Source organism: Cupressus sempervirens, chromosome 8 (genome assembly GCF_028749045.1).
Source record: "Cupressus sempervirens isolate cs-2001-9-10 chromosome 8, ASM2874904v1, whole genome shotgun sequence".
In the NCBI taxonomy this organism is placed as follows: domain Eukaryota; kingdom Viridiplantae; phylum Streptophyta; class Pinopsida; order Cupressales; family Cupressaceae; genus Cupressus; species Cupressus sempervirens.
The window spans coordinates 55998230-56022390 of record NC_143125.1 but is presented as its reverse complement, the minus strand read 5'-3'; the positions used below and the strand labels follow the sequence as shown (position 1 = coordinate 56022390).

At 38.3% G+C, this 24161-nt stretch overlaps 1 protein-coding gene across 2 annotated transcripts in view; it reads right to left on the bottom strand.

The window, feature by feature from the left end:
- LOC149541584 (uncharacterized) overlaps window positions 1–24161 on the bottom strand; it is a 67858-nt gene that overhangs the window by 24928 nt on the left and 18769 nt on the right. For both annotated transcript variants that reach the window (XM_089796780.1, XM_089796781.1), the window contains exons 2-3: window positions 16026–16201; window positions 14981–15902 (exon numbers count right to left, since the gene is read on the bottom strand). In XM_089796780.1, the coding sequence (XP_089652906.1) occupies window positions 14981–15902; window positions 16026–16201 (1098 nt within the window). The remainder of the gene's footprint in view (window positions 1–14980; window positions 15903–16025; window positions 16202–24161) is intronic.

Sequence of the window (24161 nt, the reverse complement as noted above, 5' to 3'; positions counted from 1 at the left end):
GATGATAGCTAATAGGTCATGTGGTGCATAATTATCTGCATAGTTCTTCAATTTCATGGATTCATATGCAATGACTCGATTTTCTTGCATCAAAACACCCCGACGTCCTCCCAACGCATCTGTAATGGCCACAAAGTGACCCTCAAGATTTGGTACTCTTTAAGTATTAGTACAGTAGTTGGCTTCTCTTTTAAATATTCAAATGTTGTTTGACATTTTTCGGAACAGATAAACTTCTTCCCCTTCCTTTGCAACACAGTGATATGGTGTGTTCTATCCAAGAGGTCTCCAACAAATTTCTTGTAAAACCAACTAAATCCATGAAGCTTCTGACCTCTGACACATTCCTAGGTATCAACCACTCTTTGATTGCCTTGACCTTGGCGAGGCCTACTGCAATTCCTTTTGTTAATATAATATGCCCTAGATACTGGATATCTTTTCGATAAAAGGAGCACTTAGATAACTTCCCATACAACTTATGCTCACGCAATCTCAATTAAACTATCTCAAGGTATTTTTGGCGCTCCTCATTCTGAGAGTAGATAAGAACGTCATCAACGAAAACCAACACAAACTTGTCTAAACAATCATGGATATGCTATACATGAGATTCATAAAAGTTACATGGGCATTAGTCAGCTCGAAGGGAAGAATTGTGAACTCATAGTGTCCATAACGGGTCCTACAAGCAATTTTACAAATGTCTTCCTCCTTAATCCAAAGTTGGTAGTAACCCGACCTCAGATCAATTCTTGAAAACATCGTTGCTCCTCTTATTTGATTAAATAGATCATCAATAAAGGGAAGTGGATATCTATTTTTTATGGTGACCTTGCTAATCATTTTATAGTCTATGCACAACCTCATAGTTCCATCATTTTTCTTAACAATAGCAATGGGTCATTTTGAGCTTCTTATCCAATAATTCTTGTAACTGTACTTATAATTCCATTAGTTTGATAATGGTCATTTTGTATGGTACTCTTGCTATAGGTTCTGCTCCAAGTACCAAGTCTATGGCAAAATCAAATACACTAGACGGGGGTAAGCTAGTCAGTTCTTTTGGAACTGCATCCCGATAGTTCCTAAGAAAAGGGTATCTTTCTTCAAAGAATCCTTTCATTCTTTCCCCAACCTCCCCATCTTCTAAGATGTAATCATCCTGATATGTGGTATTTCGTGGTTCTCTCAAATCTTCTATCTTTACGACAAAGATTTTCACATCCCCTTCTTATACATTTCTTAAGTTGCATAGTTAATATCTAGCATGGTTTCACTTCATACAATATTCCTTGAATGTTCACAAGATTTCCTTGGTCACCTAGGCATTCTATTGTCTTTGCAAGACAATCCACCTTCGCCTTATGCTCGCTAAACCACTTTATTCCCGTGATGATGTCACAGGACCCTAGAATTGCTACATATAGGTTAACCTCAGTAGAAAAATTTGGGAAGTCTACTAGCCTCAAATAGGCTTTGATCTACATCAGCCTTAAGCTGATTTGCATATTCAACAATTTAGGGGTTTGTCATAAATCCAGTTCTTTCCAAAAATCTACTCAACAATTTTGGGAATACAAAACAATATGTGGCTCCAGTACAATTAATATAGAAATGGGTTTCCATAAATCTTACCCAAGGTTTCTATGGGGCCCAGTTGCTGCTCTACTTGGCAGTTATCCAATGCTGGATGAATCTTTTGCTAAAAGACGACTTGTTGAGGAGATAAGGGAGGTCATGTTTCCTGGGTGGAGGTGCTCTTGTTAGGACATTGATTGGTGGAGTGGTCTCCACCACAAGTGAAACAACCTTTGGCTGGTCCCTTTCTCTTATTCCCCCTGTTATCATTGTTATAGCTAGAATTTCCCTTCGAGCCTTTACCATTGTTCCCTTTGAAATCAAATTTGTTGGACTTAAAGTTCTTAAAATTCTTTTTGTGAACCCCTGATTCAAAAGTAGATACACTCCAATTAGCCTTTCTTTTATTATCTCAAATGGAATCAATCTTCTTTACCTTTTATTCCTGATGGATGCCCTTTCAAAAGCTTCTTCCATGGTTTGCAGTGCTAGTACATCTATTGCTCCCCCAATCCTATTACTCAATCCCATGACAAATTTCCTAACCTTTAGATTCCTATCTTGCTTATAGGCAGCAACATATTTCAACAGTCAAGTGAATTTTTCCCAATACTCGTGCATTGTCAAGTCCCCTTGTTTGAGGTTTTGAAAGTCAAATAGTTTCTGACCAAAAAAGGTTTGTGGTAACCATCGGTTCTTGAAGATAGTGACAAACCTATCCCAAGTGATGTTGGTAGTCTTAATGTTCAATTCTATTTTTCCATTTCCCCACCATGTAGTTTGTTCCCGAGAAAGATGATAGATTCCCCAAACCGCCTTGGAGGATTCAAAGAAACTTCTTATTTCAAAATATTGCTCCATTTAAGTCAACATGCCTCAGCGGCTTCATCGGATTGAGATCCTAAAAATTTAGGGGGTTTAATCTTCTTAATGTCAACGGGCAAATCATTGACTTTCCTATTTCTTTTGCATTTCAAATGGTGTTAAAAGAGGTTTGGTTCCTTGTCCATAGTGAGTAGATAATTTGGCTCAGTTCTTGGATGAGGTGAGAAGTGAGTATCTTCCTATCCTCACCCAAGTTGGGCTGCTAAATGTTATTGCATATAGGATCTCTGATAAAAATATTGGTAAAGATAATTATAGTCTTACCTTCTTAATGCTCGTGTATAAATCTTCAGATTCAATCTTCAATGGCCAATGCTGACAATGTGTACTTTGAAACTGTAGGTTAAAGAACGATCTTGGGACTACAAATATGTTGGTACTTGATATTGCATTGTTTGCAAGTTTGGTGAGCATATATATCATATAGAAGAGACATGTCCGCGTAGGGGCATGACTCTACGTGATTAAAGGCCATGTAGAGTCATGACCCTACGTCATCATGATTCATACCGTAAGCTCTAATTAGTTAAGGATAACAAGCCCAATACTTATCGGGTGTTATACACAGCAATACAAGCAGCCCGATACTTATCAAGTGTGATACAAACATTGTATATATCCAAAATGCACAGCAATTATAATTAGACTTTCTCTAAGATCATATACAGCCCGATTCATTATCGGATGCTTGCATGAAGTTGAGACATAGCAAGATCAATGATAAGAACCCGATCCCTGATCGGTATAACAGCAAGTGTCATCAGCCAACCCGATACGATTCGGAGGCAATCATAAAACTCAGATACTTATATATTTGTGTATATGTAAATATGCATATGCTCATATATATATATATGGATGCTTGCATGAAGTTGAGACATAGCAAGATCAATGATAAGAACCCGATCCCTGATCGGTATAACAGCAAGTGTCATCAGCCAACCCGATACGATTCGGAGGCAATCATAAAACTCACAGATACTTATATATGTGTATATGTAAATATGCATATGCTCATATATATATATATATATATGCACAGGTACATATAATCTGATGATTACTTTGACAAATGCTAAACTTCAACACTCCCTCTTTAGCAAGGGAGAAGTAATAACCCGGATATTAGAATATCTAATCTTAAAACATTATTTGACACTACCACTCTAAGAATAGAGACTCATCAAATAATTTAAGTTTTCATGCAATAAACAATATCAAGCGTAAGATATGATCTCTAATTGTCCGAAACAATATCTAGAGTAATCAAAACTTGTTTTGTTATTCATGACTTCTGACAAAATCATAACACTATCATAATAACAGGCCTATCATTTGTAAGATCTTCACCTTACAAAGATTACCTTCTGAATGCATGTGTCAATGAAAGATCGTCACCTTTTATTACATATCTAATGCAACTAAACAACCATAGAGAAATAAACACACATATAAATTGAAACTTAAGTTCAATATTCAAAAATTACAATTTGATCAAGTTTACCTCTAAAATATTCCAATTTAATATTGGCCAGAGATTCTATAAGAATATATGTTGATTGCTCATCAATCTTGATATACCATATCTCTGATTCAAAAATTGAATTTATAGATAACTGATTTATCTGAGAACAACATTGCATATGCCACTTATGTATTCAAACTTTGGAAATGTATCATTCTCCCTCTGATTCCTCACTATGGGATTCTCGTTCCATTTTCTCTTTGTTAAAAACTTAAAATGAAAGATTTTCACCTTTTTCATACTTAACTTCTGCTAGGGTTTCTTGAATTTTCTCTCGTTCTGGACAGAAGTTATGAGTGACCAAATTTTTCACATTTGAAGCATTGTACTTTGGACCAATCTCTTTTCCTGTATGATTTGTTGAATTCCTTGTTGTCTTGATGAATTCCCTTTCTTTTTCTCTTATTATTGGTACTGGCTTGAAGCGCTTGAAATTCTCCCTCTTGATTTGAAATGATTCCTCTCATAATTAATCTCGACTCTTCTTGAGTGCATTAGTTTTTGAGAGATTCAAACTTGCGAAGCTCAAGTCGGGAGCTTAGACCTCTGATCTAGTTTTCCCAAGATATGGGACGACCTCTTAGGGCAATCATGGAAAGTTCTTTTTCATCAACTTGATTACCAATAGTCGCAAGTTGATCTTTTAGTTCAAATATTCTTAGAAAATATGACATTATAGATTCTCCATTGTTCATTTTAATGTATAACAAATCTTGTTTTAATGTCAGCAGTTTGCTAGTATTGTTAATCTCAAAAGTATCTTTAATTTTAGAGAACATTTCGAATTTTGTATTAAGATTTCAGATTGAAAGGAGAATATGATCTTTCATAAGATCTATAATTATTTTCATAGCTTTGTTATTATGTCTTTTCCATGTAGTTTTCTCTTGCTTATTGTCAAGAATGACTTTATTTGTTTTTACATATTCTTCTAATTCCATGTCTCTTAAAATAATCATAACACGACTTTTGCATGAAGAAAAATTTGTTGCCCCTTCCAACCTATATTATAGCCTTATGTGGTTGGTCATTTTGATTTGAGAAGATTGAAGATCTTTTTTTCTGAATTTTGTAAATAATATGTGCAATTTCTGAATAATTACTTCTTAACAAAAGGACTGTAATTACTGAGTAATAATTTCTTATCAGAATGGCTTTGATACCATGTAATTGCATACAGGATCTCTAATAGAAATATTGGTAAAGATAATTACAGTCTTACCCTTCTTAATGCTGATGTATAAATCTTCAGATTCAATCTTCAATGGCCAATGTTGACAATGTGTACTTTGAAATTGCAGGTTAAAGAACGATCTTGGGACTACAAATATGTTGGTACTTGATATGGCATTGTCTCCAAGTTCGGTGAGCATATATATCATATAGAAGAGACATGCCCCTGTAGGGGCATGACTCTACGTGGTCAAAGGCCACGTAGAGTCATGACCCTACATGGTCATGATTCATACCGTAAGCTCTAATTAGTTAAGAATAACAAGCCCAATACTTATCGAGTGTTATACACAACAATACAACAAGCCCGATACTTATCGGGTGTGATACAAACATTGTATATATCCAAAATGCACAGCGATTATAATTAAACTTTGTCTAAGATCATATACAGCCCGATTCATTATCGGATGCTTGCATGAAGTTGAGACAGCAAGATCAATGATAAGAACCCAATCCCTGATCGGTATAACAGCAAGTGTCATCAGCCAACCCGATATGAATCGAAGGCAATCATAAAACTCAAATACTTATATATATGTGTATATATATATATATATATATATATATATATATGCTCCTATGCATATATATACATATATATGTATATGCATATATATACATATATATGTATATACATATATATATATATAAATATATATGCACAGGTACGTATAATCTGATGATTACTTTGATAGATGCTAAACTTCAACACTAAATCATTCATCCTCATCTCCATATTTTCCATTCTGGTTTGAGTGTCTCGTAAGACTTGGACCAACAGGTCCATGGAACTCCAAGCATTGTTGTGTTTGCCTCACTAGATACCTCGTTTTCCGGTTCATTGTTCTCGTTGGTTGCCTTAGTGTATGTTTTGCTTTCCTAAAATATACAATCGGTTCATTTATCAATATTATGTTTACACCATGCCCGCGACCATTCCCGCACTCGCGACCTGTGATCATGGTCGTCGATAGTCCTCCCACGACTACAGTTGCCCTCCCTTTTCGTGCTTCTCGTGGCCCTCCCTCCCTCTTCTTTGTCGATTCGTGCCCTAATCGTCGTGTTTCCTGTCGCAGCCGAGGTGTATCAATCGGTCTTTTTGTTGACTGCGGATTGCGTGATTGTGGGTTATTGGGTCTTTTCTCTTGCCGCGAACGACTACCATTTCTGAGCTTCTTCATTTGTGACGACTGTTGTAGCCGAAACGTTGGTTCTATGATTTGTCTCCATTTCTCCTTCCGTGGCCGTGGGTTTTCCTGCTTGTTGTGCTTCCAGTTGGTGGGTTTTTGTCGCTAGTGTTTACTGTGAATCCAGTTGCTCCTACTGGTGGCTTTTTGCTGTGAATCCGGCTGACCTTAGAGTTTTCTTACGGCTCCAAAACCTGGTCTATACTAGCGGTTACAATGACTACAGGCGATAATCAAACCATCACATACCAGCGTTTATGCGATCGTGCTTTAAAGCTAGAGAATGATAACATCTTGCTAAAAGAACGAGTGTCTGAATTGACAACAAAAATAGCGAACCTTAAACAGTCCACGGAATCGAACACCTTGAATATTCAACATTTTTCAGATACTTTCATCTCTGAAACAGCTGGGTTAAAATCCAACATAGAGGCTGTCATTGAACAGCTGGGCAGGCTAGACAAAATCAAAGAACAGCAGAACGAAATGGCAACAATACACTCTTCTCTGATTGCGGAAACGAAACAAAAAAGGTGAAATCATGGGCTTTGCTTTGCACCAATAAAGATACTACTATCCTGACGCTAAGTATAGACAAGATTGTCCAAGGTAAGATTGATGATGAGCAAGTGCGGCATGCACGTGAGCTCAACTTGCGTGTTCGTGGTCTTACACCCACTTCTGATCCTACTACTGCTGGGCATTCCTCTCTCTGATCAGCTTGGTATCTCAGATATTACCTTGGATAGATGTTGGTTTGGTACAGGGGACACCCTTTTCATCAAATTCTTCTCTTTTCCAGATAGGCTTCATGCCCTTGGAGCGAAGAGAAAGTTGTTTTCTCTCCCCTCTAAAATTTATCTGGACGAAGATCTTACTAAGGCATAGGTTATAGAACTCAAACATGCTCGAGGAATTGTGGCATATGCTAGGTGTGCTGGGAAATAGGCTATTATAAGGAATCTTAAGAGTTGTGGTTCGTGATTCTCCTCCTACTGGTTGGGTAGAGAGGACCACCTCCAAACCGGCATGACGGTCCCGACAGCAATCTAACAAGAGGAAGCCCTCTTCTCTTCTTGTCAACTACTAGAATGGTAATGACTCTTTATGGTCATTACCAGGTCTTTTTTAAGATGCGGTGGGTCCTCAGATATTTTGGCCATTACCGAGACTCACGAGAGCCCTATTAGCCCTCTTCCAGGTTATCCTAGTTATCAGGGGTTGTCAGTTTGCAGAGATGAGGTCTAGACTTTTGGTGGGGTCTATGGGTCTGGGAGTGTTGCTTGCTTGGTTCGAGACGATATTTTTGGTTTCACTTCAATTGTTCACTCTGATGCCTATGCCAAATTTATGTGGGTGCAGATTGGTCAGCGAAAATACCGACAGAGAGATTTTTATTGATGTTTGTTATTTCCTCCAACCTCCTCTCCTTATGCTATTCATGACTTGGAGAATGGAGATCCTTTTTGTGACCTTCAGGAGAGCATTTCAGAGTTTGAGGCTTTGGGTGATATTATTATTCTTGGAGACTTCAACACTCGTACCAGGGATCTTCAGATTCCTTTGCATGATCATGGTTTTGATTCAAACTACACTTCTAAATAAGATCCGACTATTATGGGCTTGCAACACACCTCGGAGGATGTTTTTGGACCGCTCTCAGGTTATGGTCATCACCTCCTCCAGCTCTATGAGTCTTCTGGATTGTTGATTCTGAACAGTTTATCCTTCCTTCCTGGATCAGACCTCTTTACCTGCTAGCCGCACTGTGGAGGTGTGAGCGTTGTTGAATACGTCATTTCCTCTTATTCCTTCATTTCTTCCATTTGCAGTTTCACCATTTCACATCTTCCCCTTGGCTGATCATGCTCTTCTTAGCATTTCTATTTGCATTTCACCCCACCCTTCACACTCCTTCTAGGCTTCTCATTGCCCGGCTGATACCGTCTCCTTTCCTACTCTCTTTCATTACCCGGAGAGCAATAGTGAGCTTTTTACTTACCCCCTTAGGAGACTTCTAACACTTGCTAGCTTTAATAAGTCGCTTGCTACCACTGACATGCTTGATTCACTTGCCTCTTCCATCTGGGATTCTGCTCTCCTTTCTATTCCTCACCGTTCCCCTCCCTCTCTCAGAGCTATTCGAAATACTTGTCCTATGAATAAATGGTTTGATATTGATTGCAAAGCTTTCCATCGCTCTGTTCAAGTCACCTTTGAGACTCAATCTCATGCCTTCACCCATCTGCGCCTTTCATACCCCTGTTTTCTTCACCACAAGAAATGTTCTTTTACCTCCTTTCAGTGCATAACCCTTTGCATCATGCTTTTTCAAAATCCCCAGATCTTTTGGCGTACCCTTTTCCCTCAATGCTCCCCTCGTCCTCCACTCTTGACTACCAATCTCTAACCTCCCATATCATTAAGCTTTACGACATTCCTGGGCAGCCACCTCTCCACTCCACTCCACCTCCTTACTGCCACTTGTTCACCTACTCCAGTGTTATTGAGGCCATCAGATCGTTGAGATGCAGCAGAGCAGCTAATGAATAGGGTTTCCAGGCAAAACTTTTCAAACTTGGTGCTTGGTTCTTGGATCTTACCTTCCTACACTCTTTAATAGAGTGATTTGCACTGGGTTCCTGAATCCTGGTCTAAACATGTGGTTTACCCTATTCACAAGTTTGGGCCTACTTCCGAATTGAGTAACTATAGAACTATTATGATCAAACATACTTTTGCCAAACTTTATGCCACTACTTTGAACACTATGTTATCTAGTGAGCTTGATAGAAGAGGTTGTAGAGCTAAAGGGCAGGTTGGTTTTAGGGCAAACTATCAAACTATGGATCATATTTTCACACCGCGGGCTATCACTGAGGAGGCTAGACACTGCTCTCAGAAGGTCTATTGTTGATATGTGCACTTCTGTAAGGCTTTTGATTCTATTCCTAGATTGGCCTTATTTCAGAGACTTCATGGGACTGGGATCTCAGATATGTTGCAGACTACTATTATGAGGCTTTATGGGAGGGTAACTGGTAGGCTCAGGAATCTGGAGGGCTTTTCGGTTCTGATTCAAAGCACCATTGGGGTGAAGCAAGGCTGTCCTCTTTCTCCTACACTGTCTGGTTTGTATATTGATGAGTTTGGAGGATTTCCTTGTGAACTCCTCTCAACTGGGCAACAGGTGTTATTTGCATTAGGTTTTGATCTCCATGTTACTTTTTGTTGATGATGTGGTTCTCTTGGCCTCTTCTCCCGACAACTTGCAGAGACTCTTGGATGGTCTAGCTTCTTTTTGTGATCAGCGGCAGCTTGTGGTCAATTTGTCTAAGACTCAGGTTATCATCTTTAACTGTTTAAAAACCTATCATCTCATTTCTTCTTTCAGGTTCAGGAGGATGAGATTGCTTCCTCTTATATTACCTCGGTGTGAAGTTCTCAAGATCGCGCTTTAGCTTGAGGCCAATTATTCAATCCAAAGTTAGTAAGGGCATGGGTTCCCTGGCTTTGCTGGAAAGACAGTGCTTCAAGCATCATTTCCAGGATATTTCGTCCAAGTTGTCCCCTTTGAACTCCTTGGTTCGTCTGACAATTCTCTATGGCTCGATGGCTTGGGGGCCATCTCTTATTGCTTCTGATTGGGCTTCTATAGAGAGGGTTCAAACACTGATGTTATGGTGTATCATAAGATGTCATAGACTCACCCCTCACAGCATCGTCTTAGCTGAGTTTGGAGCTCATCCTCTCAAACTTGCCGCCATCTTTTACTTAATTTGGTTTCTTCATCGGCTTCATGGTTTTATGGAGTCGGGTGTTGACCAACACAGATACTCTCATCTGGCATATTGTTCTTTTGTTGAGATTTTGAGATCTGACACCTCTACTAAGTCTCGTTGTTGGTACGCCCAGGCCACCTCTTTGTTGGGTTCGATTGGTATTGAGATAGATTGTCTTCCTCCTTACCAGTTTTCACTTAATGCTCCTACTCATCTTCTCCCCTCACATTAGGATTTGAACGAGCATGTCAGACAAGATATTTACAAACAGTGCATTACCACTACCTGGAGTAATCCCCCAAGAGGTCTGCGACCTAGGATGGCCTTCTATGCTGAGCATTTTCTTGAGATCCAGGATGGTATTATTGTTCACCCTGCTTATCTCTACCGGCGCTGGAATCATGCCTACATTCAGAGTTGGTTCTCACCAGCTTTGACCACCATATGGATCGGGCTTATCAGATATGTCAGTTGTGTACTTTGGCAGAGGTTGAGACTAAGATCCACTTCATCTTTCGATGTCCTCTTTACTATGAGATCAGAGGGAGATTTTACTGCCTTTTCAAAGACTGTTCTTCTCTTTCGATGTTCTTCAACTATATTGATCAGCGGTGTCTTGCACTTTATCTTCAGGAGGCCACCCATCTTCGAGAGATTACCCTACAATCTTTTATACCTCAAGGGTGTACTTCTAGCCAGCTCATTACTGCCTTTTTCTCTCCCTTGTCTCCTTCTAGAGGTCTGAAAAGGCCTTCCAGTACTTCTCATTCCAAATTGGTCAGACGCTGCACCAGTTTCTCCAAGCAACAACAGTCCTACAGCGGTTCTACACAACATTCTAAGACTATGGAGCGTTCATGGGTTTACCCCTCTATTACTGATTTTTTTGTGGCAAGGAAGAACCCTCAGTCCTTACCTTCTATTCTTTCTTGTTTTGTTTCTTGCTTTTGTTTCTTCTCAGTCACTGTTTGGTGCTTCTGCTTTGGTCGGCTCTTCTATTTCTATGCTTAGTCCCATAAACCGTGTTGCTTTTTCGTGGACATTAATATAATTATCTTATCTTATCTTACATACATATGTTTATTATCTGAAAGAAAGAAGATACGATAGTAATTGTTTCCTCAAAATGGATTAGGTACTAAAAGCCATTAGTTTTTATTATTTTCAATAAACAAGATTAAGATCTATTTGCTTGTTGCAATTGCAACCATACTTATTTACAAAACTCTCCCTCTTCCGAGGGTATAAAGAGATAATTTAACATAACTTCTTATGAAAATCAGACACCCTATTCCTAGGTATTATGTTTGTTCCCTTCCTTGGGCTTATCCTGCCCTTTACAAGGTACATGATAAATCATGAGTACATTGGTTTGCTTGACATTCCAAATTTGGATAAGTTGGGTGCTCATAATTGCCTTCCTAGCACGGTCCACCTGATTTCCTTCTTGAACCGAAACAAGGCATGGGCTAGAGTCTCATCATCTTTAGGTGCAGAACAATAGGAGTAATCAAATTTTGGCATGTTCTTTATCAGAAAGAAGAACACAAGATGGCAAGGTTCATTTCAAGGTGTGATTATGGTTTTAATCTTGCCCCTTTTCAACATTACATATAGTGATGAGCCCAAGGTTTAGTGCCAAACCCAAAGCTTTGATACCATATGTAACATACTATTTTTCCCCATCTTAACTAACAACTAACATATTATTGAACACAGTTACTTTTCATATTCAAGAGTATGAGAAGGCAGTTATAACAGACAATTTGCGTAATCATATGAAGAGGATTAATGGTAATAACCATTGTAACCCCAGTACTGGGGTACATCAGGACGACAGGACGAGTTTCCGGGACGAGGGAAAAATGGGCCTCATTTTTTGGACGGTGGCGAGGCGGTCATGGAACGGTGACAAGGGGAGGATGGGGCAACAAGGGGTGTTGTATAGTACACATATAGAACTTGAAATGCTTGTTATGAAATGATGTTTCAGTAGACATACGAAATTAAAATACTTGAACATGGCAAAATTGCAACATGAACTAGAAGCATTGAACATTCAACATAGTAACATATTACATACCCAATAGTAACATTAAAAAATTAAATTCAAATAAAAATTCAAGTACCCATCCTAGCAGCAGCATGGTTGCGGAATGGCAAAGGTGGGGATACTTGGGTACACAAGAACCCGGTGTGGGGCATCTTGGGGACGGGTACTTTGAGGTTTGGGAGGGGGGTGTGAGTCCCTGTGTTATACTGGTTATAACATATCAAATAAATTATCTTACTAACATTTGAAAGGAGCATGCTATATATAGTTGTCATCTTAACTAATCATTACTTAATGGAAAGAAAGATCATTTTCTATTGAGTTCAACTGATCAATACTATTTAAAACTGAAAAAGATATTTGCATCATTCAAATTATAATTTCATAATTAATTGAACTTGATTGATACAAAAATAAGAATTATACCTGATAATCATGAAGGCTTAAGAATGTAGATCTTGACGTTGTCTTATGCAAGTCCTGGCATTTGGTGGAGAGGAGAAGCATTTTTAGAGGCCCAACCACCCAACCGCGGACCCTAATTATCCCCACACAATCTCAACTGAAAAAGGTCCTTCCTACGCGGGACGAGGCATGGAATACTATTTCTCCTGCCACCTAAGAATCCTAATGTTAAGAGTGTCAACTATACAACCGCCTAGGCTATGGAGTCCTTCCCATCAGCCTATCTATCCATCTGCAAGCTACCTTGACCTCTAATGATCACAACAAGAAGTATTGCCACTAACCTGCCTTTGCCAAGGATTTGTGTGGGCGCTTTGTTGCCGATCACCCACCGGTCAACTTGACAAACAAGACTTATAACTATGACCACCATGAGCTGACTCAGTTTAACATGTTTGCTTATGTTCATTTATTATTTAGTTTGTTACTGATTCCATCTCTTCTCTTGCAGGTATTTCCCACAATTCAATTGTTATCAGTCTACACCTTTCATTTCGACCTTGCTGGTCATCATTTATGAAACACATTGTGGATGGATGTCCATAAATCTTGGATAATTTATGTCTACCACAGTCTAGATTTATCTGCTCAACCTCGGCCTATAGTGGATATTAGAAAAGGCCTCATAGCAATTCAAAACAATACTGTTAACTCATTGTGAGTACCTCTTCTTATCTCAGAGGCATATTGTTTAAACCCCTCTATAAGAAGGCACAAATTTGGTTTACTTCCCCCAATTATTCTAAGTTCTGAAATGAAAACAAGATATTGTACAACAGGTAAATCAATCTTTGAAAAAGTAGACCAATGGCAAGTGCATAGAGCAATCATATTGCACAACGTGTATCATATATAAACAATTATTCAGACACAGATCCTAATCCATCTTGACATTATTAATATCATTCATGCAAGATGCTCGATTCTCAGAGCTTACGAAACATAAAACTGAGATAGGTAAAGTGCAGAAAGACGCATGACTTGGCTTGCAATAATGAAGGTACATCAACCTTGACTGCGAATGGCCAAGCTCGGCTCCTCAATTGTAAAAATCCAATCCTCTGCTGTGGCTATAATCACTGGTTATAAGAGATAAATTGCAGGTATGAGAGAGAAATAATGGAAAGCTTGGAATGGCTTGTTGTTGCTATAAGAGATAAATTGCGGGTAGAAAAAATTATCGCAGAACAAGAAATGGTTTACTGATTTATTAAGCATGATTAGTTTACAAGATATAATCTCCCAAAAGGAGTCATGTGCAAGATGACTAGAAAGGTGGCAATCATAAGTTACATTCTTGATTGAAAATTCAAAAACCACAAATAAAAGGTCGATGGAAATAATAATTTTACTCCTTATGTTTTACTATAATGATACTTATTGTATTTACATACATTTGTATGTGTAACAAACACATAAATACATACACGTAATATTCCAAATATACATATTTTGTGTATACACTGAATTTTAAGTATACGTATACATAAAAGTATGTCATATTTGAATATACGCATAAATACATATACATGTATGCACATGTATGAATAATAAGTACCATGGTAACCATTTTACTAGAACATGTCTGCCATACCGTTTCTTTAAGGTAACAATTGTTCTTAGTTTGATTCATGCTCAAGTAGATACTTTTATTATTTTATTAAATGCGTTGACCCAGTTAGCTCATGGTGGTCACTTGGTATACCCTTGCTTGCCTAGTTCATTTCCTTGGTCAAGGTGGTTAGGATTCATACATGTTGGCTCGATGGCAGGTTGGTGTTCTCGTACCCAATTCGCTCCTTGGCAATGCTTCCCCCCTTCATCACATTTCTACAAAAGAAAACTTACCATGGTAATAACATATTCTCAATCATTTAATCAAAATCAAATAGTCATCTTAACATAAGATCATAACAAGTAACCAATATTTGTAATTCTCATGAATCATAACTCAACTCAACTTTGCATGACGTCTCAACAACTATAAAGAATATTTTAAAATTAAACAAAATAGGGGATGTAACAACCTTGATAGACAACCACTTTTGCCTTATACTCGCTCTGCTAATCTATCCCTATGATACTATCATAGGACCCCAGAGGTGCTACGTACAAGTTAACCTCAATAGAGAAGTTACTAAAGTCTACCTAAGCCTCAAAAAGACATTGCTTCTTTTCAGAAATCTACTTAATAATTTTGGAGATATAAAACACTTTGCAGCTCTAATGTCAATTAATATAGAAATGGGATTTCCACATATCTTACCCAGGGTTTCTATGGGACCTAGTTGCTGCTCTACTTGATGGTTGTCCAGGGCTGCATGAATCCTATGCTGGAAAATGGGTTGATGAGGTCGTAAGCGAGGATGCATTTTCTGGTTTGATGTGCCCCTTCTAGGACACTTGTTGACATAGTGGTCTCCACCACAATCAAAACAGCCTGTAGGTGGTCCTTTCTTTTTATTTACTTTGTTGTCATTGTTGTTCCCGGAGTTTCCTTTTAAATCTCTACTGTTATTTCCCTTGAAATCAGGTTCCTTTTCTATGGTATAGTCTTCCTTCACAGACTTAGCATCAGCAGCTTTCTTCTCCTCTGGTGTAGTTACCATCATCTTCTTCTCTGGTGCAGATGCAGAAGCTTTCGGACGCGTTTGCTGGTTGGATGTGCCCTTACTAGGACACTTGCTGGCATAGTGGTCTCCACCACAAACGAAACAGCCTGTAGCTGGTCCTTTCTTTTTATTTCCTTTGTTGTCACTGTTGTTGCTGGAGCTTCCTTTTGAAATTCTATTGTTATTTCCCTTGAAATCGGGTTCCTTTTCTATGGTATAATCTTCCTTCACAGACCTAGCATCAGAAGCCGCCTTCTCCTCTGGTGTAGTTACCATCATCTTCTTCTCTGGTGCAGATGCAGAAGCTTTGTTCTCCTCTAGTGTACTTACCATTATCTTCTCTTGCGTAGATGAGGCAGCTTTCTTATTGACTTCATTTTTCTGATTCTCGGACAAACAGTTTTCCCCTATATCCATTCCCATCTCTTTAAATTTTCGCAACCTCTCAAGTTCATTTTGCAAACTCTCAAGTTTATTTTGTAAACCAGCAAGTCGACATATATCTTCCAAATTATACTCTTTGACAACCTTGATGACTGAATTTATGGCAATAATCTCCTCAGTTGTTGAATTAAGCTGCAAATGGAAGTCCATAAAAGAGAAGTCATACATAAAGAAAACAATTTGCCATCTCGCAGAATTTAAGATTAAGCAGTGATCCCTTTCCAATCGTTAAAACCCAAGATGAGAAAAACAAACCAGATAAGATGGGTTTTTCTCTCCCTTCTTCGCCATGTCCTCTATAGCTTTCTGTCTATCTTCCAAATATGCTTTCAACAAATCTGCCGGTTTTATTTTATCCATTACACCAAATGCATGAGCATATCTGATGGCCTCTATCCACTTGCCACTTTTTGAAAGCTTGTCCACAAAATCTGCACAAATACCAAACCTCTATCATTTGCAAGAACAAACATAATGGATCTTGTAGATGGACTGCATAAATTAGTTTTCAAGTGACCGGACACAATCTTTAAAATGAAATAAGTTACAGAATTTTTGAAATGGCAACGTTTGTCAAAATCCTTTATCAGAACTTTATCCAAGATACCATCTAAGCACCCCACTTGGAGTTCATAAAAAATATTTTCTTTAAAATGCTAAGAGAAACTGATCACAGAGCTTTTATAAAAGCCTAAGGTTTACATACATTTTATGGTCTGTAGAATAGTTCAAGAAGTCCCAGAGATCCCAGAGACATCAAGTTCTCACATGTTAAAATGCCAGCTGGGAAACCTTGAGATGAACTAACCACCAAGATAATGCAGGTTCATAATGTAATCTCACAGCGAGCTACTTGCTGAATCTGTAGGTCAGGCCGACCTAGGATGGCAAAATACAGAATGTGGCCTGAACATAAGAAAAACAGTCGTTTGGTCTTTAAAACCTCAATCCAACCTGCATTCTTCTTGCAAAGCATCTGCAATCTTCCTTGAGCAATTGAAGGCAATTCAAAAAGCAATTTTTCTCCAATTTCCAGTTTTCATTTTATTTCTGTTATTTTTTAGACATTTCTAGTATTGTTTTACATTTATACAATGTTTTATTTAGTTAAGAAAGGGTTTATAGAACAGAAACGTTGTTCTTCCTACAGTAATTGTTAATTGCAACTATTGGGGGCTATAGATATGTGTAGGCACCAATCAGTTAAAGTACCACCTTGGATGCATTGCTAGTTGAACGTGAAATTGTGTCAAATTGGTAAGTCTGAGAGAGAACAAGAGATGAATGTAGCTCTTACATTAATGGAACAAAAAATGATGAGGACAAACACAACCATTACAGCAGTACTGAATCCTGACAACACAAAATAGAGAACAAATGTGACATGATTGTGGCCTCCATTCATTGTCTAAAGATTTGCGGCACATTCACTTCATCAAGCTCCAGTGATATCCAATCAGAAGATTGTTTTGTTCCATAAAACATGTCAAGATTCGTCACCTCTGCTTCGAGGTACAGCTTGAACAAATACAAGCAATGGCTTAAGGAAAACTTTGGTTCTAAAATAGCCTTCCTATATGGGAAACATTTGCTCACACCATTGGCATTTGTTAAAAAAAGGTATAGGGTGCCTACTCCACATGAGTTTAAACAGCATTTTGGTAAGAAATGTAGTGAAAGCAAAAACAAATGTAGAATAGCGAAGAAAGCAGTGACACAAATGCACAATATCATCAGACAGATGAGCAAATAAAAGAAATCATTTTCCAACAGCTTCGAATGAAGAGGTGTTCTTTGAGTATAATCGAGGAGATAGTATTAGAGGTGAGGACAGAAAATGCAGTTGCACTCAACACTTTTAAAACCCTTTGAGCTGCCCATTGCTTTGTGTACTGTCATAAAATTGCATCACTGTGTAATTTTCATTTAATCTGACCCCATTTTAGCATGTATCCCAATGCAAATGGGGACTTCCACTTTTGTTGCTTTTAGAGTTTTAGATGTCAGTATTTTGTTTTAATCTCTGGTCTTTGTCAAGCAAAAGTTCAGGAGTTTAGGGTTGTCAAGATCAGTCTCTGAGTACAGAAAGTATCATCAAAAAGTTTTAAAAAAAGCATAACAAAAAGTGAACTTTGATATAACAAAAGTGTTCACAACTGCCAAAGGGCGAAAATCAATATTGCTTAGGGTCAATTCTGACAGCTTTCTATTTTTAGGAAGTTTGCTTTTTCTTTTATTTTTCATTTACAAAAAGGAGGAACATATGGACTTTCTTTTCTCATTAGAAATTGTGAAAGAATACAAATATTTGTGGATTGACTTCTATTATAGACTCTGTTGGGAGACTTGTAGAGCAAAAAGGATACAGGGAGCGTGGAAGGTATCCTATCTAATGCAAAACAAATGTAGAAAAACCAAGCTTTGTGAATGGAAGACAGAGAAAACTCTCTTTCGTTTGCTGGTCAAGGCGGTTGTCCTTTACGGGTGCATGGCTTGGAGGCAGGCAGCATGACAAACTGTGGGTGGAGAGAGAGAGGGTCATAAACACTTAATCACTAGTAATATCATTAACTAGTTGATACACTTACATATCTTTTCATTTATTGGAAGGAAAATAGTGCAACAGCAACGTAATTAATTACACTTTTAATTGAATTTAGATACACATTGAAAAGAATAAGATCCCGTTAACCACATTAAAGCCACCAAGATTTTTCAAGCAAATTCTGATTGCTGTTCAGAAACCATCAATAAACAGTGGTTGCACAAGCCTAGAGCTTATCATAGCAAGATACCCAAAAAGCTTTTCTGAACACACTTCAGAGAGAAGTATGGAGATATCATCTTACTTCTCAAAAGAGTTATGGGAAGTCCTCAGGCTTCTCCATTTGAACCATGGATGATCTATTTCATAGAAAGAATCACTACAGGTGTTATGACCCAAATTCCTATCCTTTATTTGACTTCTATTATTATTCATGAATGAGCAAATTGCATGTTCATAAGCACGGGAATTAGCTGTTATAACAGAGCAACTGTTCCCTGGAAATATCATAACTAACAAATGGTAAAGAGAAATTGAAAACTAACTGTTGCGAACATGAAATAGAAGGATCATTAACTAGTTGATGCACTTTATCTTTTCATTTATTAAAAGAAAATTAGTGCAACAGCAACATAATTAATTACACTTTTAATTGAATTTCAATACACATGGAAAAGAATAAGATACCCATTAACCGCATTAGGCTAAGAATGAAATCTGGATCTGTCTTCTGCAAGTCTTGGCATTGGTGAAGAGGAAAAACAATGACAGAGGCTTAACCACCCAACCATGGACCTAGTTTATCCCCTCTCAATTTCAACTGCGAATGGAACAACATCACCTCCTGCCACTTGAGCATCCTGGTGTTAGAGTGTCAACGACTCAGCCGGCTAGACCCTGGATCCCCTCCTAACAGCATATCCATCCGACCGGTGGCTATTCTACCCTCTAGTGATCACAGCAGCAACAATTGCCACTAATCCTACCCTAGCCAGGGATTTACATGGACATTGTTTGCCCCATCACCCACCGCTCAACTCAACAAACAAAACATTCCTCAATGAACAATCATGACCTGACTAGGTTATATCTTTCAGACTTAGCTTTACTTTCCTTCTTTATATTATTACTAACATGATTTCTCAAACTTGCAGGACATTCCCACACAGGTACATGACTCCATGATTTACATTTTTTATCTCAGCCTCACTCAGCTGTTCTTGATGATCATCAATGTACCCATTCCACAATCATGGTAATCACAGATTTCTGCTTTATAGAACAAGTTTCCCCATTCCTTAAGGGGTTATTAAATGAGAATATGATACTATTCCCTCATTCAAATAATGATTAGCAAGCTAGAAGGTACACTGCCAAGAGATAAGCCTTCCAGTCTCAGAAACATACAGACATTAATGTCCCTGTACTTGCAGCTTCCCCCAGCTAATCAATACATAAAGATTTATTGAACAAGGCCATGATTTATTACAGCAGGCTTCGGATCTCACAGGGCTGTTTGGATTTTAAGTCGGAATTGGTTATGCAATTTCATATCATGCTAAAGCGGTTCTTTCATGAGAAATAGACATGAGAATTAGAATTCCCTACCAAGGCTATGCAAAAGTAAAAGATAGCTCCTTCAAATAAAGAAACAATTTCATCTAGCAAAGAGGCGCAAGGGGAGAAGAAATTTTCCAGTGTATTCCTAACTCCACTGTTAATGTTTTCGAACCTGAATATAAGAATGCAATATACAAAAAATCAGATAAGCATACGAACAGACGACACCATTATTTACCCTGGGAAACCCTCCTACTTGAGGGAAAAACCCAGCCACACCTGAAAAAGCTGCACTTTATTTAGATAATAATTGTCTTAGTACAAAGCTCAAAACTCGAGCTTTACACAAAAGAATCAATGTAACTCCCCTTACAACAAAGGCAGTAGTCCCCCAGACTCTTTGTATCAACATCAAGCTTGATCGTCTGTTCTACTACCAACAATATCTCTGCAATACTAACAGTATGTAAAAGATAACATCAAGCTGCTCATATAAAAAAAACCGACAAGACAATCTCCAGCACTCAATAGATAAAGCAGCTAGAAAGGTCACCAACCGAAGAAAAGAAAATGAACTGATCTCCGTGAGCAATCATACACGGCAACAATAAGATAGCCAACACCTCACACGGCAACCATAAGATTGCCAACACCTTACAAGGCAACCATAATAAGAATCAATGCCACGTACGGCAAATAAAAGAAAGAAAATGACGCCTGCAAAATGATACAAAGCCACTAAATAACACACCACGGTAATGCTTGAAGCCGTTACACATTATGAGCTGTCAACTGAAGGAAGAATAACGGTGTCGCAAAGCACTCGTACAAGTGATGAAGTAGCAACTGAGGCATAAGAAAGTATGTCCATGTCATCAAAACAAACAGAAGAGCAAATACATGAAGACGTGCCATATGAAAGAAGCTACAACTCGATAATTATGAAGAAGTGAATGGGATGCCATGAAGTCACAAACTACCAACATAGTCACGGGTATGTGTGAAGCCTCTATCGCAGCTACAAATTCAACATCCACAATGCAAAATTGAGCATATGCAAATTCAGTTCCCTCTAGACAAAAATGAGAAAGTGTAATGCCTTCAAGATGCTTTTCCTTGGGCACTTGTTTTACAAAGAAATCATGTTCCTCAGGCAACTCCTGCACAGCCTCAGCAAAATTGACGAAAAACACACTGGATCATATCTATTCCTTTTCACCAGATGAATTTTGCAAAGTCACTAGATCAGCTCCAAGCTCATCAAAAGAATTTGTGTAATTGGAATTACCTACCAAGCCTGTGTAAAAGAAGAAGACAGTTCCTTCAAACAAAGAAACAGAATCATCAAGCGAAGAGACACCAAGTGGAAAAGAAATTTCCAATTTATACCCACTTCAACCACCCAGAATTCTAATCCATGTAGCAACTCAATCAAGTTCTACTTCAACCCAGTGTAGGACCTCAAGCCAACGTAACAAATGGCACAATGGCATCCATAAAATGCATCTCTTACAATGATCACCAATTATTATAACATGCCCAAGAATCTGGAACATTTTTGTTCCAAATTTTAGGTTGGTGATATCAATCAGATTGTCGACAAACAAATCAAAATTTTCGAAGATATACTCCAAAAAATAAATATTCAGCATGAAGATGTTACTAGTCAAATAATTCCTTACTCTTTAGGAGAAGAAGCATATAATTGGTATGTACTTACTGATAAATTCAATTCAAGATTGGCAACAAATAAAGGATGCCTTCCTAGCCAGGTTCAGATTGCCTACTAGCCCAGCTGAACTATATATACAATGTGTTGAATAAAAGAGACAGAAAAATGAACCAATCAGTTCCTTTAACAACAAGTTCACAAGGCTTACATGTGACTACATGATCCATATCACTTGGATGACACAGAAGCTCACTCAGTTATTATGCAGCCTTGGATAGTCTCACATCCATGTTTGTAAGAATAGCCAACCTAGCTCCAACTGACTTGAAAGGAGCTTATGCCAAAGCTATAAAATTCAATACAGATTTAGGCATAAATATTACTGGATAACTCGATCATTTAGGAAACACAGCAATGCCAAATCAAACAACAAGAATCAATCAGGCACTGGCTGGTCACACTCCAGTGATAAATCCTATCCAGATCTTGGCAATCATATAGTGGTACATCCTGGAGCACCTCTTCTGCAAGCACAATCATCAGAACCAGTTCATCTGCAAAGCATCACAAAAACTCAAGAAAAAGAAGGAGAGATGAAGGAATTGATTAAGCAAGTCAAAAAATTATCAACCAAGGTCACATACTTGCAGAATCAAAATAACCAAATCCACAGCATGCAAAGAAGTAACCAAAGATACCAAAACAATAATCAAAATAACAACAATCAAGCATATCAAGCTGGAAATCAAAGAAAGCAAGGTTTTAGAGGAAACAATCAAGGATTTCAAAGAAGAATATGGAATATTGCACCCAGTTCTGGAAATGTGCCACCACCATTGGATCCTTCTGCAAATTCTGAGGTTTAACAAAACAGATAGAATTCTTGCTGAGTCTGTATTATTGGGGCAGTGCCTTATGTTGGGATGTCAATCCCAGAGATGCTATGCAGATTAAGGAAGATGACACACCTCCAAGATTGCTTGGGGCTCCATTGGTCGAGGAAGTTCTCAACCTAGCAGTAACTCATATTCTAGTCTAGTTCTAATTTGGATTAAGATTCCTAGACCTATCATGTGTTGTTTATGGACAGCATATATTTACTTATAGCTTGAATGAATGAATGAAGGATTTTAATAACGTTGACGAGGCCAAAGCAGCCTATGTGACTGCTAACAACTAGCCTACTCCAACTGTAGTCCTTTGACTAATTTTTCTCTTCTTTGGTCTATTTTGATGATCAGATTTGCTGTCTTATTTAGTTGCTTTTCATCAAAGAGGTGGCCCATACTGTTGTTTTCCAGCATCTCTAAGTATTTGGATCTGATGTCGCTGTATGTCAGGCAGTCCATGACAAAGTGATGTTCTGTCTCAATTGCCCCCATGTCACAGAATAGGCATGTCCTATCTTCCCATTCTTCTTTTGGCACTTTCCATCTACCCGTCTCGCATCTCAGTTCATGGGAGCTAGTTCTAAGCTGGGCTATAAGCATTTTGGCCTTCCACTTAATGGTTGCGAATAGATACACCTTTTCCTTGTGACATGCGTTGGGGTTAAATTCCTTAATATAGTGAACTTTTTTCCTCCCCATGTGCCTTGTCCACATGATGTTACGGAATGTTTCGCGAACAAACTTCTTGATTTCTTCCGTACCATCTGGGCAACTATGAATGTTGACATCCCATTTTTGCATCCATTTATTGTTTTCCTTCATCCATGTGTTTTTTCTCTTTTCTAACTTTTCTTCAGTGACTAGCTTAGGCCAGCAATGATTTTCCATGCTCTGTGTTTTCTTTAAGTAACATAACAGTCGGATCATTGCAACAACTTCCAAAGGGAAGGCACCCACTTCAGCTAATAATATCTCGTAAGGCACCGAGGTTTTGATTTTAAGGCTGCTGAAGTTAAGGTGCTTTTGTATTCTTTCAACTTGTCTCCATTTCTGATCCATACAAGATCACTGGTGTGACAAGCAACACAAATAATATTTTCTTTGTCTTCCAATCCCAAAGTTTTGCATTCCTACATTTATTCTGTAAAGATTACAGCGGCTTCTAACCTCCTTGAATCCTCTTGGATCTGCACATTTCCCAGCTGAGTTTGTTCTGGAAGTCTATTCCCAAGTACTTGTATTCACTCACAATCTCTAAAGGGTTATCCTTAAAGAGAAAAGTGTCTGGGGGTCTTTTGTTTCTTTTCAATGAGAAGATCATAACTTTGGTTTAGCTAGTGTTAACTTCCATACCCACCTCCTGGCAAAAGCTTTCTAACACCTTCAAGTGCTCTCTCAAACCATTGGTTGTCTTGGCAATAATGATGAGGTCATCCGCATATAACAGTAATTTTATTACATAACTGGCTAGCTGGACCCCCTCGCCACTAGTGCTATCTAACCATGCTTCCAACTTGTCAATGATAGTGGGCACCATTGTTTGACCCCTATGTCGTTGCCAAAGCATTCTGCTAATCCATCCATAGTTCTGCTTTTGGCCTTAACCAGCTCATAATCTGTGTACTGCTGTCCTTCGCACCATAGGTATTCCCAGCTCTTCCATTCGTTTCCAAAGTTTGTGATGAGGTACTGTGTCGAAGGCTTTTTTGAAGTCCACAAAACAA